The 14,891-nt window shown below is 45.3% G+C and overlaps 1 protein-coding gene across 3 annotated transcripts in view; it reads left to right on the top strand.

Annotated features, from left to right (window-relative positions):
- Positions 1–14,891, top strand: part of LRRC45 (leucine rich repeat containing 45) — a 1,637,099-nt gene that overhangs the window by 265,248 nt on the left and 1,356,960 nt on the right. For all 3 annotated transcript variants that reach the window (XM_044068217.1, XM_044068216.1, XM_044068218.1), the window contains one exon: positions 1,259–1,320. In XM_044068217.1, the coding sequence (XP_043924152.1) occupies positions 1,259–1,320 (62 nt within the window). The remainder of the gene's footprint in view (positions 1–1,258; positions 1,321–14,891) is intronic.

The raw sequence follows: 14,891 nt of genomic DNA, 5'->3' as shown, positions 1-14,891 counted from the left end.
TGGGCTGTTCAGCTCACAACTTAGTATTGGAGATACTGTTATGCATGCACCAGAAAAATGTCCATCACTAAAAGATACTCTGCAGTACTACCCACTCTTGGTAAGGCAACAGAGTCTAATAAATTAGCAGGTGACTTATACTCCTGTTACTTGTCTAATCTTTGAAATCCCATCCCAACCTATGTAAAACAGACCCTGAAACTTTTCACATTCAAGCACTTACTAAAACATCACCTCAACCACACGTGGTTGTGCACATGCTGTTCATCTGGGTAAGTCCATTTTCCTTTGTCAGCTGATTTATAACCTCTGTTTGCCTTCCTCTTCAGATGCCTTCCTGTCTTAATCCCCATTTTACATTTCAAATTCTTTCTTACCTTCCCACTTCAAGTACTTTCTATCACTGTCAGGTTCTGTGTCACTATGTACCTTAGTATTCTTACCCCTATGATTCTTGCACCAGCTGTAAAATGCCTCTCCTCCTCCTCGTCTAGTTTTAGCTGTTATCTACCTACTGCCTAATGTTTCATACTTCTTACCAAAGTTTTATTTATTCCTAGCATCTACTGCAACTCTCCTTACCAGTGTCTTATAAGTCATATATAATGCCTGCTTATCATATGTATTGCACTTGAACTGTTCCATACTAAATGTTTTATACTTTAGAATTTATTATCATGTATAATATTGCCATAGAAGAAACACATGTTTTATGTTTGTATACTGTCATTACCTGTTTGTATCTTGATGTCTAAAAGTGCTGTCTTTGTAATGTAACTTGGTAAGTAATTTGTTCTTTTATGAATATCTTAAATGTATTTCCTAGAGCTTTCCTCTGTGAGCCTCTACTGAAAATTGGCTTTGCCCAGTCTGACCTTCCTGATCAACGTAAACAAATAAATAACTTCCTTTGCAGTTTTTGCCCTGTTGTGGATATATGTGCTTTTCTTTTTCTAGCAAATGTCTACCTGTTAGGTATCTAGTCTCCCTGATCTGAGGCAAGAAAGCTCTCTGAAGTTTTGGCCCCAAGCCACTCTAGTCCTTGGCAGGTTGTCCATGTAGCCTATGCTATTGCAACAATGATCTATTCGAGCATCTGCTGTTATGGTAGGTACTTTTTCTGTAATGTACAAAAAAAAAAAGGCAGGTGTTTTTGTTGGTCGTTTTTATTTACAGAAACTGAGTCGGGTGTTTGGAAATGCTGTCATTGTTTTCCAGCGATGATAACTTAAAATTTAGTAATATACATCTTTCTTAGGTGTCAAGCTTCTGATACAAGGGCTATGCCAGAACAGAAATGTCAGACTGTTGGATCTGAAGGTAAGACAATATATGGTATAGCTCTGGGAGAAAACTGTTGGAACTTGACAGCAAAGGGTTGCTCTTTGGCTGTTGTTTCTGTTGATAAATAGAAAAACTGTGCTGCTAATTTCCAGAAAATTGTGTTAAGATTACTTACTTTGTTTGACCATCCTCCCTTCGATGTAAAACACACTCACCATCTCTAGCTATCAAAACAGGTTGAAGGAAAGGCATAATGATCAGAATATGTGCACTTTTCTGCACACGTGTGTCTGAGTGTGCACGCACGTGTGTGTGTGTGTGTGTGTGTGTGTGTGTGTGTGTGTGTGTTGGAGGGACTTTGTCTGCTAATTTTTGATCTGATGTTGCTAATCTTTTTCCATTCATCACTGATGGGTTTGGTTCCGAGCCCTCGGAACTGAGTTAGCCTTTTTACCAAGCTCGCACCAGCCAAAACACTCTCAACGTAAGTCTCTATCCAGAATGCCCTTCTCCCTGTTACCTCAGATCTTGTTTGCCACGTAGCCATAAAACCGCATTTCAGCCAAGCTCTCAGCTAAATGAAACTTTTTTGATATTTACTGTGAAAAATTTTGGATATCTTTATATTTTATTAAGCGATTAGTTTTTCTAGTGTCTTTTCTTCTGTCTGACCTTAGTTTTTCCTCTCTTCCCATAGTTACCATTGGTACACTTTCAAGTACCATTGTTGATACGGCCTTCCTCCCTTACCCTTGTGATATTTCTTCAGTACCATAGTTTGTATTGTTTAACCTATTATCTGTCTTTTATACAGGTGGTTCTTTTCTTTTCTCTATCATACCAGTATATTGTTATATATGTGACGTTTTTGAATGGAGTTAACTTTTGATTATAGTTGTTTTTTTTTACAGTTGGCCTGTGCTGTTTTCTCTCTATCAAGATGTCGGATAAGAAGGGTACTTCAGGTTTTAGGGCAAGTTATCCAACACTGATTCTCATGATGACTGTGTATACTGTTTGGGAGTGTCCCACCTTTCAGTGCAACTGCCATGTGATATTTGTCAGAGTTTGTCAATGCACTCTTAATAGCGCAAAAATAAACTCATTCTGAAAGGGTTACTCGAGTCTCCCTTCCCAGAGGACATTTCTGCATTAAGGTCTAAACCCCTCTTAAGGGCAAAAAGATATCCCACTCTGTTCTTCTTCACCATCAGGTGATCAGAGCAAGTCTGGGAAATCAAAGGTCCCAAAGTTATCTTCGGAGCATAACTCAGCTTCCTCGGCTCCGTCTTCTTTGGTTCCAACCATCTCAAAACCATTGATACCGGCGGCCGTTTTGGCAACAGTCCTGCCTCCGGCACTGATCATAGACCTTACTATACCTATTTTGACTTCGGCACCTGTGGTCACTTTGGCTCAGGGCACACCTTCGACTACATCATTAGCTTCCATTTTGGAACAGACTGTTTCAGCTCTGAGTGCCACTTCTGCACCAAGCATTGTACTGACCTGACTGGATTTGACCCCTTTACTTCTGGTCTTGAAACTAGAGACTTCAGTGCCGGCAGACCTTGCACCACAGACCCCAATACTCCCCCTTCGTAGATCCATATCTGGGCCAAGCGTAAAGCCCCTTCATCAAACTCCATGTCTAGAGTATCCACTAGATCCACCAGGAGCCTTTCTGAACACAACGCGGTACATCTTGTAGACCAGCTGTTGTTAGCCAGGGGTATTCCTTCACTTTCTAAGACCCATCCACCTGCAGGACTTAGGTTGCCTTAACCACAGACTCCATCTTACACTCCTCCTTCGACTATCCCAGTTCCAAAGCCTTCTGCTCGACATCTTTCTTGGAACCCATCACGTTGGTGCCTATGGTGCACCTCACGCCAGCTCCGAGTTTGTCCCTTTGGTCTTTGGTTCCCGCTGAACCAGTCCTTCCTCAAACTGGGGATTGGGGGACAGGCGCTTTGGCCCGGGGTATGGAGTCAACTCTCTCCTCAGTGCCAATAGCTGCGTCCACGCCAATCCTACTTGAGGCTCCATCTTTGGGGGCGGATTCACCTGAGCAGGATGTGACTCCGGTCCCAAGGTTGTCTTTCTTGGTTCCGGGCTCCCATCCCTCTTTGGGCAGGCCTGCCTTCCACACGATGGAGAGGGCTCTTGCTTCTGGCAGCACTTCTTTGATGTCGGAACCCCAGTTTTCACCCACTGAGCTACAGCTGTCACATACCACCCCCGGGGCACCGGGCAGAGAAGCCACAGGACACCCCTGTTCAGGGTATCCACTCTTCCAAGTCCTCCTCAGAGACCCCCACTGAGGAGCCCTCTCGAAAGAAGATGTGCAAGAGGAAGCACATGGACTCACTTGAGGAGTCCTTAACAGAAGACATGGATTATGATGATGGTGAAGGGTCCCCACGGTCACCTCCTGATGAGGTCTCCTTTGGAGACCTTCTGGAAATGTTAAAGCAGAGAGGTGACTGGAAGCCCTCTAGCCCTTCATCTGAGGAGTCCATGTTCCTGCAGGATTTTTGTGCTTGGCCTTCTACCTCTTGTGTGACCCCTTCTGCCGATGAGCTCATCCACCTCGCTGTGCAGGGCGCTTGGAAGAACTCCAATTACATTGAGGTGATCCCTCGGAGACCAGACAAAATTCTTTCCCCTCCTGAGTAGAACCCGCATTGGTCCAAAGGGTTACCAGTTGATGCTATGGTGGTGGTGCCCACAAAAAAGGACTTGGCTGAGGAAAGTCCTGTTGTTCACCCACCCAACAGGGAGTCCCGGGCGGTGGACAGACTTGGGAAGTGTGTTTTTGCATCAGGGACCTTTGCCATACAGTCCCTGAATTATTTGGCACATTTTACGAGACTCCAGATGAACTTGATCTCTGAACTCCCTGGGATGCTCGCAGGACAGTTGTCTGATAAGGTTAGGGACAAAGTGGCTTTGCAGCTCGCAACCCTGGAATCCATATCCAACTCGTCCATGAGGTTGCTGTCACATGCAACCAAAGGGGTGGCTAGAGCAGCGGGTTCTGGCATTGTTATGAGGTGTCATGCCTGGATGTGCATTTGTGACCTCGCGGACCCCTTCAAGTCTTCCTTTCTGAAGCTTCGTCCCTTTTTGGCTCCAAAGTGAAGGACACGCTAGCCAGGTGCGAGCAAGACGGAAAGACCCTGTCTGCCTTAGGCCTATGGTTTTCCAACCCTCAACATACATTCTCCAGGAATCAGAGGAGTGGAAAGATGTGACATAAGAAATGTCAGGGTCGCTTCTGTGCCGCACGTGGTGGTGATACTCCCAGAGACAGAGGGGGTAACGATTCCAGAAGACGTCCCTATAGAGGCAGAGGGGTTTCTCGTAATCAGGGCTCCAGGGATTCCTTCTCTGCACAACCTTATCAGTGCTCCTGAGGAGCAGCCCAATTGCTTACCTCTGGAAGCAGTCAGGGGTCGTTTCTCTCTGCACCAAGCTGCCTGGCAATCCATCACCACCAATCGTTGGGTGCAGAGCATTATCACCAGAGGTTACACCATTCCCCTTTCTTGCCAGATGAATTTCCCAAGAAAACTTCCCAGCTTTCCACCCAGCCAAAGGGAAGAAGCAGCTTCAGAAATTATAAAGCTGTTTCAAAAAAGCGTCATCCAACCAGTCCCACCAGACCAACGTGGATCCAGATTTTACTCGAGATTCTTTTTGTTGCCAGAAAAGACAGGGGACTGGAGGACCCATTTTGGATCTCAGCAGCTTAAACGAGTCTGTCACCCAAACCAAATTCCGGATGGCCACAGTTCAGTCCATTCTCCCCTTTTTAAGAGAAGGTGATTGGATGTGCTCTGATCTGTGGGATGCGTATTACTACAATTCCAGTCTCACATAGACCTACCACGACAGCAAACCAAACACATAATCACACAAAAACATACTCTGAGGCTCTAAATAAAGATCTGCCTAAGCAGCAGAGACCTCCAAAGCAGACACCCAAGCAACCGCTACCCCAAAAAAAACACGTGCAACACATCTCACAAAGCCAGTGTGCCGAACAGTCACAGCCCTTAAGGCTAAACAACACATCTGATACACTTGTAATAGGTGACTCTATCGTCAGGCACACTGACGTCCCGCTCACCAGGCTGAACAAGGAGAAGGTCACGGTGAGCAGCCTGTCTGGCGCTAGGATCCGCCACATAACACAAGCACTCAGGTCACTCCAAGGCAAGTACAAATATGACTCAGTCATTGTCCATGCTGGTGTGAATGACCTGAGACGTACCTCCCTGGACTACACGAAAAGAGACATAGAGGAGCTCTCTGAGCATGTAGCCCAGGCTGGTATGACCCTGACCTTGAGTAGCATCTTACCCTCACCAAGAATGATGCCACAGTATGAAGACAAGATGATCAATTTCAACAATTGGCTTAAGTATTGGTGTCATTCAAAGGGGATCCAATGCCTATCAGCTTGGGATGATATGCACGACAAGCCACGATACTTTGCTAGGGATGGCTTGCACCTGTCACCCCTGGGCTTTCGGATATTGGCAAAGGCTCTTGCTACCCACATAGTGCCTTTTTTAGGCAAGGCTCAAAAGACAAACCCACCTCCATAGGTATCACAAGAGATAAGAAACTAAGAGTAATGCTACTCAACGCTAGAAGTCTAAACCTCAAGATGCACGCACTCGAAACTCTCCTTAGCATGGAGAACATCGATATCTGTGCAGTAACAGAAACCTGGTTCAGGGGTCCCGAGAGCACCCCAGCACTACCAGGTTATACCTCATACCATGCTTTTCGACCCCAAAACTTGGACCGAACCACAAAAGGAGGGGGAGTATCGATATTCATCAAAGATACCCACACCTCCAGGTTGGTGGCAAAGCACGAAGCATCAGAGACCATCCATGTGCAACTAACAGTGGGTAAAACTGCCTTCCAGTTTATAGCCTGCTACAGACCACCCTCCCAAACCCAGGAACCCCACTCGGCCTTCCTGAGAACACTGGAAAATATGAAGGTCTCTCCGAACACCATTATATTGGGTGACTTCAACTACCCAAACATAGATTGGGAGCATTACTCTAGCTCCAACACCCTTGCCCAAAGGTTCCTAGAATTCATAAACTCAAATGCTATGGAACAACTTGTTACCACTCCCACAAGAGGGGAAAACATACTGGACCTGATCATCACCAACATGGGGACTCTATGCTCCAGACCAGAAGTGTATCCTTCACTGGTAAGATCAGACCATAAACTGATCTCACTGGATATTCACATCCTGACCCCACCCCCTGCGCAGAAAACCACAGTGAAAAACTTCTCTAAAGCAAATTTCACACTCCTCAAAACCGAGGTGGAATCCTTCAAAGCCCCCGGGCCTGTGGAAAATACGGCCCAGACCGCAGAATCCTTTATAAATTCATTCTATGAACACCTTCAGGACTGCATGGATCATGCAATCCCAAATAAAACCAAGACCCAATCCTCCAAAGGCAGACGACCTGTCTGGTGGACCCCAGCCATAAACAAACTATACAATAGAAGGAGGAAGCTACTACATGATAGAGCAAAATCCCAAAAAGGGAAGGCATCTCTGATCAGTATTAGCAAAAAACTAAGGGCACTCATAAAATCGTCAAAGGCCAGCTTCGAGAGAAAAATTGCACAGGACACTAAAGATAATCACAAGGCTTTCTTTAGTTATGTTAGGAACCTGGGTGGGAATTCCCAGATATGCTCAGAATTAGTCCAAAATGACAAAAAATACACTGATCCTACAGACATTGCCAACATCCTAGCTGACAGGTTCAGCGCAAACCCCCCCCCACCAAAAGGGCAAATATCTATCCCAGCAGAGTGCTGCCCCCCTGACATCTCAGATGCTCAGGTGGGAGCCGCCCTCTCCAAAGCAAAAAACACAGCATCAATGGGACCAGACTGTGTCCCAGGCTGCGTCCTACATGAACTCCAAGAAGAGCTAAACCCAAACATAAAACTACTGTTCAATCTCAGCCTTACTACAGGATATGTACCCAAAGAGTGGCGTACAGCAACAGTGGTCCCTCTCCACAAAGGTGGTGCCTCAACGGACCCTGGAAACTATCGCCCCATAAGCCTGACTAGCTTGGTCTGCAAAGCTATGGAAAGGATCATCATGGACCTCATAAATAAAGATATTGGGGACCTACAGACACTGGATCCTACCCAGTTTGGCTTTGTTAAGGGCAGATCCTGCCTCTTAAACCTGGTTGACTTCTTTGAAACAGTCACCAAGGCCATTGACGAAGGGAAGGTGGTCCACACAGCCTATCTGGACCTCGCAAAAGCCTTCGATACAATACCCCACTCGGGCATTATAGATAAGCTCACCAGCTTAAATATAAACCCCTATGTCACTAGATGGGTTGCAAACTGGCTCAAGGACAGAACCCACATGGTTAGAATTACTGGAGCCATGTCAGACTCCAAACCAGTTACAAGTGGCGTCCCACAAGGCTCAGTCCTGGGACCTCTCTTGTTTGGTATATATTTCTCGGAGGTACAGGCCAACATGGAAGGACTGTGGCTGACCAAGTTCGCAGATTACTGCAAACTGGGTGCCATAATCGACTCTCCAGCCGACACAAGCATCCTCCAAAAGGGCCTCGTAGAAACAGACAACTGGTGCCAGAGCCATGGCCTCAAACTAAATGCCAAAAAGTGTATAGTCATCCCCTTTGGCAAAAACAAAGTGCCCACAAATTACCACATAGGTGGTAATCCATTAAGTACAGAAGAAGTAATTAGGGACCTGGGGACCCAAGTTGATAGCAGTCTCTCATTTGACAACCACGTGGCCAAAGTGGTTAGAAAAACATTTTATATAGCCCACCTAATCATGAAGGGATTCACATCTAGATTAGGGGAGGTCATCGTGCCTCTTTACTCATCCCTCATCAGGCCCATAATTGAGTACAATGCCCCTTTTGGGATGTACCTTACCAAACACCTGCAGCAACTGGAAAGACCCCAAAAGTACCTCACCAAGAGGATCAAAGGGCTCAAACAGATGCCATATGTTGCCCGGTTAAAGAAACTCCAGCTCTACTCAGTGGCATACCGCCTGCTCAGAGGTGACCTGTGCCTAACGTATAAGGCCATGTCCAACCCAGAATTAAGGGACATGCTGCACCTCAAAAAAATCCAAATCCCATCGAGCTACATGCTCGAGAGACTTGAACCTCAGCACTGAAATCAATAGGACATGCTGGAGGGACAGATTCATAACCCAGAGGCTCCCTTCACTCTGGAATAAAATCCCAGTCCAGGTTAGGCAGAGTCCTTCATTGACTCTTTTCAAGAGGAATCTTGATGAGTGGATGGGAGATCGTAGGTTTACCCCGGGTATCACTTCTGTGTCACTGTTAGACAGAGGCACAGTATACTAACCTCGATAAAGGGCATAGCAAAATTAATTTAAAATGGGTGGCGAAAGCCAAACATACTCTGGCTAGGCTTATAAATGCCCTAGGGCAGATAGCCTAGTATGAACCTATGAACCTATGAACCTAAGATGGACAAACACTCCAGGAGTCTGCTTCACTTCTGGCTGGGAGCCAGTCATTATCAATTCTGTGCCATCTCTCTACAGCCCCCAGAGTGTTCACTAAATGCATGGCAGTGGTAACAGCTCACTTGAGACCAAAAGGATTCTGGGTGTTTCCATATCTGGACGACTGGCTCCTTCTTCTCTCTTTGTCTGTCTCTCTCTCTCTCTCTCTCTCTCTCTCTCTCATATTATTGGGAATAACAATACATTGGGAGAAATCAAACCTTGTTCCCTCACAACAAATTGGTGTAATGTTCAATACTCAGTCCTGTCTGGTATCACTCCCAATTTACAGACTCCATCAATTAAGGCTTCAACTCTGGGTGATACACACAAACAACTGTTTCTGCAAGGGAAGTTCTTCAGGCCCTAGGTTCTATGGCAGCGTCAATCCCAATAGTGACTCTAGAAAAGCTACACATGCAGATTCTGCAATGGCTCTTTCTGTGTCAATAGTTCCCAAACTATCACCCCCTCAGTTACCAGATTTGAATAACCAACTCCTGCAAACAGGACCTGCTTTGGTGGATGAGGCCAGACGTAGAACTTTGGAGTCATCCATTTCAGTCTCCTCAGCCCACAACCATTGTGACCATGGATGCTTCCCTGATTGGGTGGGGACCATTTCCAGGGAAAGACTGTGCAAGGCACATGGTCCACCTCAGAGTTCCACCTGCATATCAGTGTTCTGGAACTGAGGGCTGTGTTGTTAGTGTTGCAGGCCTTCCATTCAGCTCTCCCTTCCAGGACAATTGCAATTCAGTCAGACAGTATGTCAGTGGTCTGGTACATCAACAAGCAAGGAGGAACCAAGTCCTATCCCCTGTGTCCAGAAGCCATGAGAATTTGGCATTGGGCCATAGCTTCCAACCACTTCCTAATAGCAACACATATCCCGGGAAGCTCCAAAGTGATTACGGACAAGCTGAGCAGATGCATCCTCATGCCTCACGAGTGGTCCCTCAACCCCGAGGTGGCCTCAGCAATCTTCAGCCACTGGGGCCAGCCCTGCTGCAATCTTTTCACCTCTGTATCAAACAACAAGTGCAGCAAGCTATTTTGCCCTACTTACCCAGAAGGGAAGTCACCGAGGGATACTTTGATCCACGGTTGGCCCACGGGACTTTTTTATGCTTATCCTCCCATTCCTCAATTTCTAAAGAAAGCTCTTCGGTTGAGATGCAAAGTGATCTCCATAGCCCCATTCTGGCCTTGATAAGTTTAGTTCCCCTTCCTTTGGCCTTACCTAGTATATCCGCCATGGATTCTGGACCTTCTGTCAGATCTGATTACTCACCCCCAAGGGTTGAGTCACCCAAATCTGTCCAGTCTCAAGCTGACAGTTTGGTTTCTTCCACTTCCACTAGTAGCCAGGCAAGCTAATCTCTCCTCATCTGTTTGAAGCATCATTCTGGCTTCTCCTAAACCATCCACCAGAAGACTATACCAAGGTAAATGGAAACGATTCTCCATCTGGTCCAAGAATAAATGTTAGACCTGTATTCGGCTCCAGTTACTGCAGTGCTGCAATACTTGGCTAGGTTTTTTGATAATAGAGCCACTGCCTCTACTGTACTAGTACATCTAGTGGCAATTTCCAGTTTCCACAATGGTATAGATGGCACCCCTCTTATCTCTCGACGCATTTGCAAGGCATTCCTCAAGGGACTTCACATATCAGGCCTCCTATCAGACAGCCCATGGAACCTCAATCTAGTCCTTCAGTCTTTGACTCAGAAACCTTTTGAACCTGCTGCGAAGTGTGACCTAAAATTTTTGTCTTGGAAATCCTTGTTCCTGGTAGCCATCATGTCTGCCAGAAGAGTCTTGGAGCTGCAGGCATTGTGTATCAAGAGGCCCTATCTGTTCTTTCTTAAAGACAGAGTATCACTTCGGACGAATCCATCCTTTCTCTCCAAAGTTGTTTGTGAATTCTCCATAAACCAGACCATTGACCTACCAGTGTTCTTTCCGAATTTTGCCAATAGAGGAGAGTACTGCCTTCACTCTTTAGACGTACATAGACAATTGAAATTTTATCTAGACAGGACCAAACCTGTCCGTAAATCTGAACAGCTTTTCATCTCCTGTTCTGGGCCCAGAATGGGAGAGACGGTTTCCAAGGTTACTTTATCAAAATGGCTAAGGGACTGCATACGTTTCATCTATTTCCTCAGTAATGATCCTATGCCAAAAGTTAAAGCTCACTCCACTAGATCTGTGGCAACATCTGTAGCTTTCCATTCCAGGGCTTCCATGGATGACATCTGTGCAGCAGCTACTTGGGCTGTGTTGTTCATCTTCTTTCATTCATCACTTCCCATCCTCCTTCCCCCTCCAAAGACTCTTGGGGGAATGCTTTGGGTCTAAGTGGTGCCCTAGGATAGTTGTGTAGAAGTGGTCTCGGCTTTACTTCCTTTTCTCTAGCAAACTCAATCTGAGGTAACAGGGAGAAGGGCATTCTGGATAGAGACTTAGCTTGAGAGTTTTTTGGCTGGCATGAACTTAGTAAAAAGGCCGACTTGGTTCCAAGGGCTCTGAACCGACCCATCAGTGATGAATGAAAGAAGATGAACAACACAGATGGAACGTTATGGTAAGACATAACTTCATTTTTTTTTTTTTTTAATTTAATGGGTCAACCTGACAAACACATGCCTTTTTATGATGACAGCGGAGCACGATCTGATTAAGTGACTTCCTGGCACAGTTTACAAGTGAAGGACTGAGAGATAATTATCCTAGATCACAGAACAACTTTTGCTAATTGCTGAGTAGCTTTGACCTATGCAAAAGTGACAGACTTGTTGAACATATGAAGATGGAGACTACATTTTTGTAGAAAGGGTAGTAGCACAGGAAAGAAGATATGCATGTATCTGAGAAGTTGTGGTATTAAGCCTTGTCAGCTGTTTCCAAAGTGCACCTTTTCAGTGGAATTCAATGAAGATGGGTAGCTTTCTGGTGGGACCAAGTTCCTTTGTTTAACTGCCTTGCACCTAGTGGCAAAAGGTTGCATATTTAACAGTCATAATTGTGTGAAGTAGGCAGACTTGTCGGCAGGCATTGAAAGTATATAGAACTCTGCAGTTGAACATAAAAGAAGGGGGGAATGTATTTTTGTGTTCTCAAAGTCTAGAATTAGTAAACAGTCAACTCTAGATTAAGTAGCCACACAAGTTGTCAGTTTAATATTTTGGGGTCCTTTGGTACAGAAACAAGGTATTCAACTGAACTGTTGGTGACCCAAGATTGAGGAGTAGTTTGTGTGATGAATGATCAGCAGTGGGAGAAATTTATGCTTGCTAACCTTCTTGGGGGTGGGAGGGGTCAAGGATAATGCCACTTTTGGGCTGCCTTCTAGCGGATACTGCACTGTACACTTCCAAAGACTTTGGATTAGGTTGCACATGCCAGTACCCTGTATGGCTGATTTGCACAACACATGCTTGCCTTGAATCCATTGGAAAATTTAAGACCATTAAAAACTTTTGGTCAGGCCTCTTAACACAGCAGAAAGCTAAGGATGTGAATTGCAAACTCAGAAGTACAGATGAAAAAGTGAACAGCAAAAAGTGACACATCTCAGAAAGTACTCTATAAAAATAGACAAGCTTTAGAATTTATATATCCTTTTCCGCTTCCACGCATAAATATAAAAGCATCAGATCTTCAGTGATTGATGTGATATTTGTGTCCATGGAGTATAAGCATTCAGCCTGCATGCATACATAACTGTAAACATTCACTTAACTGGAACTCAAGCAACCAGCAAAAAAAATCGAAGAAATACAGTACAGTATTAGCAATTCAATTTTCATGTGTTGCACTTTCTGTTTTTCCCCGCAGAAAAATACCTTACATTTTTAGAGTTTTAAAAAGGAATACAGGCATAAATTCCCTCTTTCCCCAACCTGAAAACAAGTCAAGCCAAACAAGTCAAATTGCTAAAATGGCAACTCTTGCTCCACACTCACTCAGTTTTCATCAGATTGAACATTCTGTCTTTGATCTCTCACACACACAGTCTGTTCAGCTTTCATACATGCATTCACTCCCTCTTTCGCTCTCTGATCTCTCTCTCTCACACACACACACACACACACACACACACACACACACACACACACACTTCAGCTTTCATACATCTCCCTGATTTCTCACACACAGTCACTTCTGCTTTCATACATGCATTCACTCACTCTTTCTCTCTGATCTCTCACATGCACTCTTCAGCTTTCATACATATCTCCAATCTCTTTCACACAGTCTCTTCTGCTTTAATACATGCATTCAGTCACTCTTTCTCTCTCCGATATCTCAAACACACACTTTCTTCAGCTTTCATACATCTCTGCATCTCTCTGATCTCTCACACACACAGTCGCTTCTGCTTTTACACATACATTCACTCACTCTCTCTCTCTCTCTCTCTCTCTCAGTTGAATTAATTAAATTCCATTCCATTGAAAACCGTTCCGTGTGCCATGCTTTCTAGTGGAAATATAAGTTTAAAATATTATTATTCCAGCCAGGCTTTTAATTACTGTATTTCAATATTAAAATCAAATCAATACAGTGTTTATGGTATGTATGGTATATTATAGGGTACAGTATTAGTTAGGCCTATTTTTAATAGTAACTCTCAAGCAACCAAAAACTACAGATCTGAAGTAGTTAACTTAATTTTATCTGCAACCTGTGGGTATACGGATCCATATCGGAACCGATCCGGCAACCTTTTTCTAGCATCTGCTCCAAGCTCTGAGCTCCTCCCCTTACCCATAATGCCCTACCATCTCCTATCTTCCCTCAGATCTCGTTTGCCGCGCCAGTAGTGTGCATTGTGGTCTCCTTTGCTCTGAGCTAAAAAGGGATAGTAAGTGGAAACATTTAGTTATATCTAGTGTGCTTGTGTAGGATTACCCTTCCTCCCCTTCTGTAGCAACGCATTGGTCGTTAGTGTAAAAAAAAAAAAAAGTTTTTTTGTAGTAGTATAGTACTCAGGCCTGCCCTTCCCCTACCTGTGTGTGTATGTGTGTTTTTTTGTTGGGAAGGTAGTACCTTTACCTTTGAGTGCAGGACTATGGCTGATCAGCCAAAGCCTGTGTTCAAAAAATGTACAGTGTGTGGCCATAATCTTTCCCCTGCTGATGGTCACACTCTTGTGTGTAATATGTCTAGGAGTGGCACATTTATCCACCCAGTATGCTATCTGTTCAGGGCTTCAACCCCAGGGCCCTTAGGGATTGTAAGGCCAAGCTAGTTACCAAAGGCCTTCTCCCTGTTGCCATGCTGGATTCTGCCTCGGCGTCGGTCGCTAGTGCACCTCCCCAGACAGGGACTCAACCTCCCTCTTCATCTGGTGATGGGTCCTCTAAGGACAGATCTTCAGTCAGCGAGTCTGACAAAGATAAAGAAAAAGAGAAGGAAAAGGAAAGACACAGAGAAGAAAGGGAGAAAAAGAAAGATGGGCATCGCAAGAGATCCCCAAACAGGGAGCTCTTTCTCAGCCCTCCATCCAAGACCATGAGGCCTGTTCCTCCTCGGCTCTGGTCACCGTGTTTCTCACCGGAGCCATTGGAACATTAGGACCCGAGGCCCTCCACCCCTCTGCACAGAACAACCAGATCAGAGTCTGTGGCCTCTTCGAGGTCGACTCTGAGCCTATTGGACATGGATATTGACAGGATGATGCAGAGATTTTTTCAGACCCAAATTCAGATGGGAGTCTTGCCAGGCCCCTCTCCCTCTGGAGGGGCGACCTCCATGCCTCTTTTCCACCCCATCTCTCCTTCCGCTTCTGGGTTTTTGGATCCGAGGTTCTTCGGAGCAGGTAGCTCAGCACAGACAGTTCCTCCAACCTCGACCCCGGCTGTTACCTTGAGCCACGGACAGGGAGTCGGACCCAGGGGAATGGATTCTTCGGCTCGAACTCTTTCAGACCTGACCCATTCCCTCGGACCTCAGGCTACCCTGTCTTCAGCTCCGGTCCCCACTTCGGATCCGG

This window comes from Protopterus annectens, chromosome 4.part0 (assembly GCF_019279795.1).
Source record: "Protopterus annectens isolate FY-2018-M chromosome 4.part0, PAN1.0, whole genome shotgun sequence".
Taxonomy (NCBI): Eukaryota; Metazoa; Chordata; order Ceratodontiformes; family Protopteridae; genus Protopterus; species Protopterus annectens.
The sequence above is the reverse complement of the archived record's forward strand: the minus strand, read 5'-3'. Positions and strand labels throughout refer to the sequence as shown.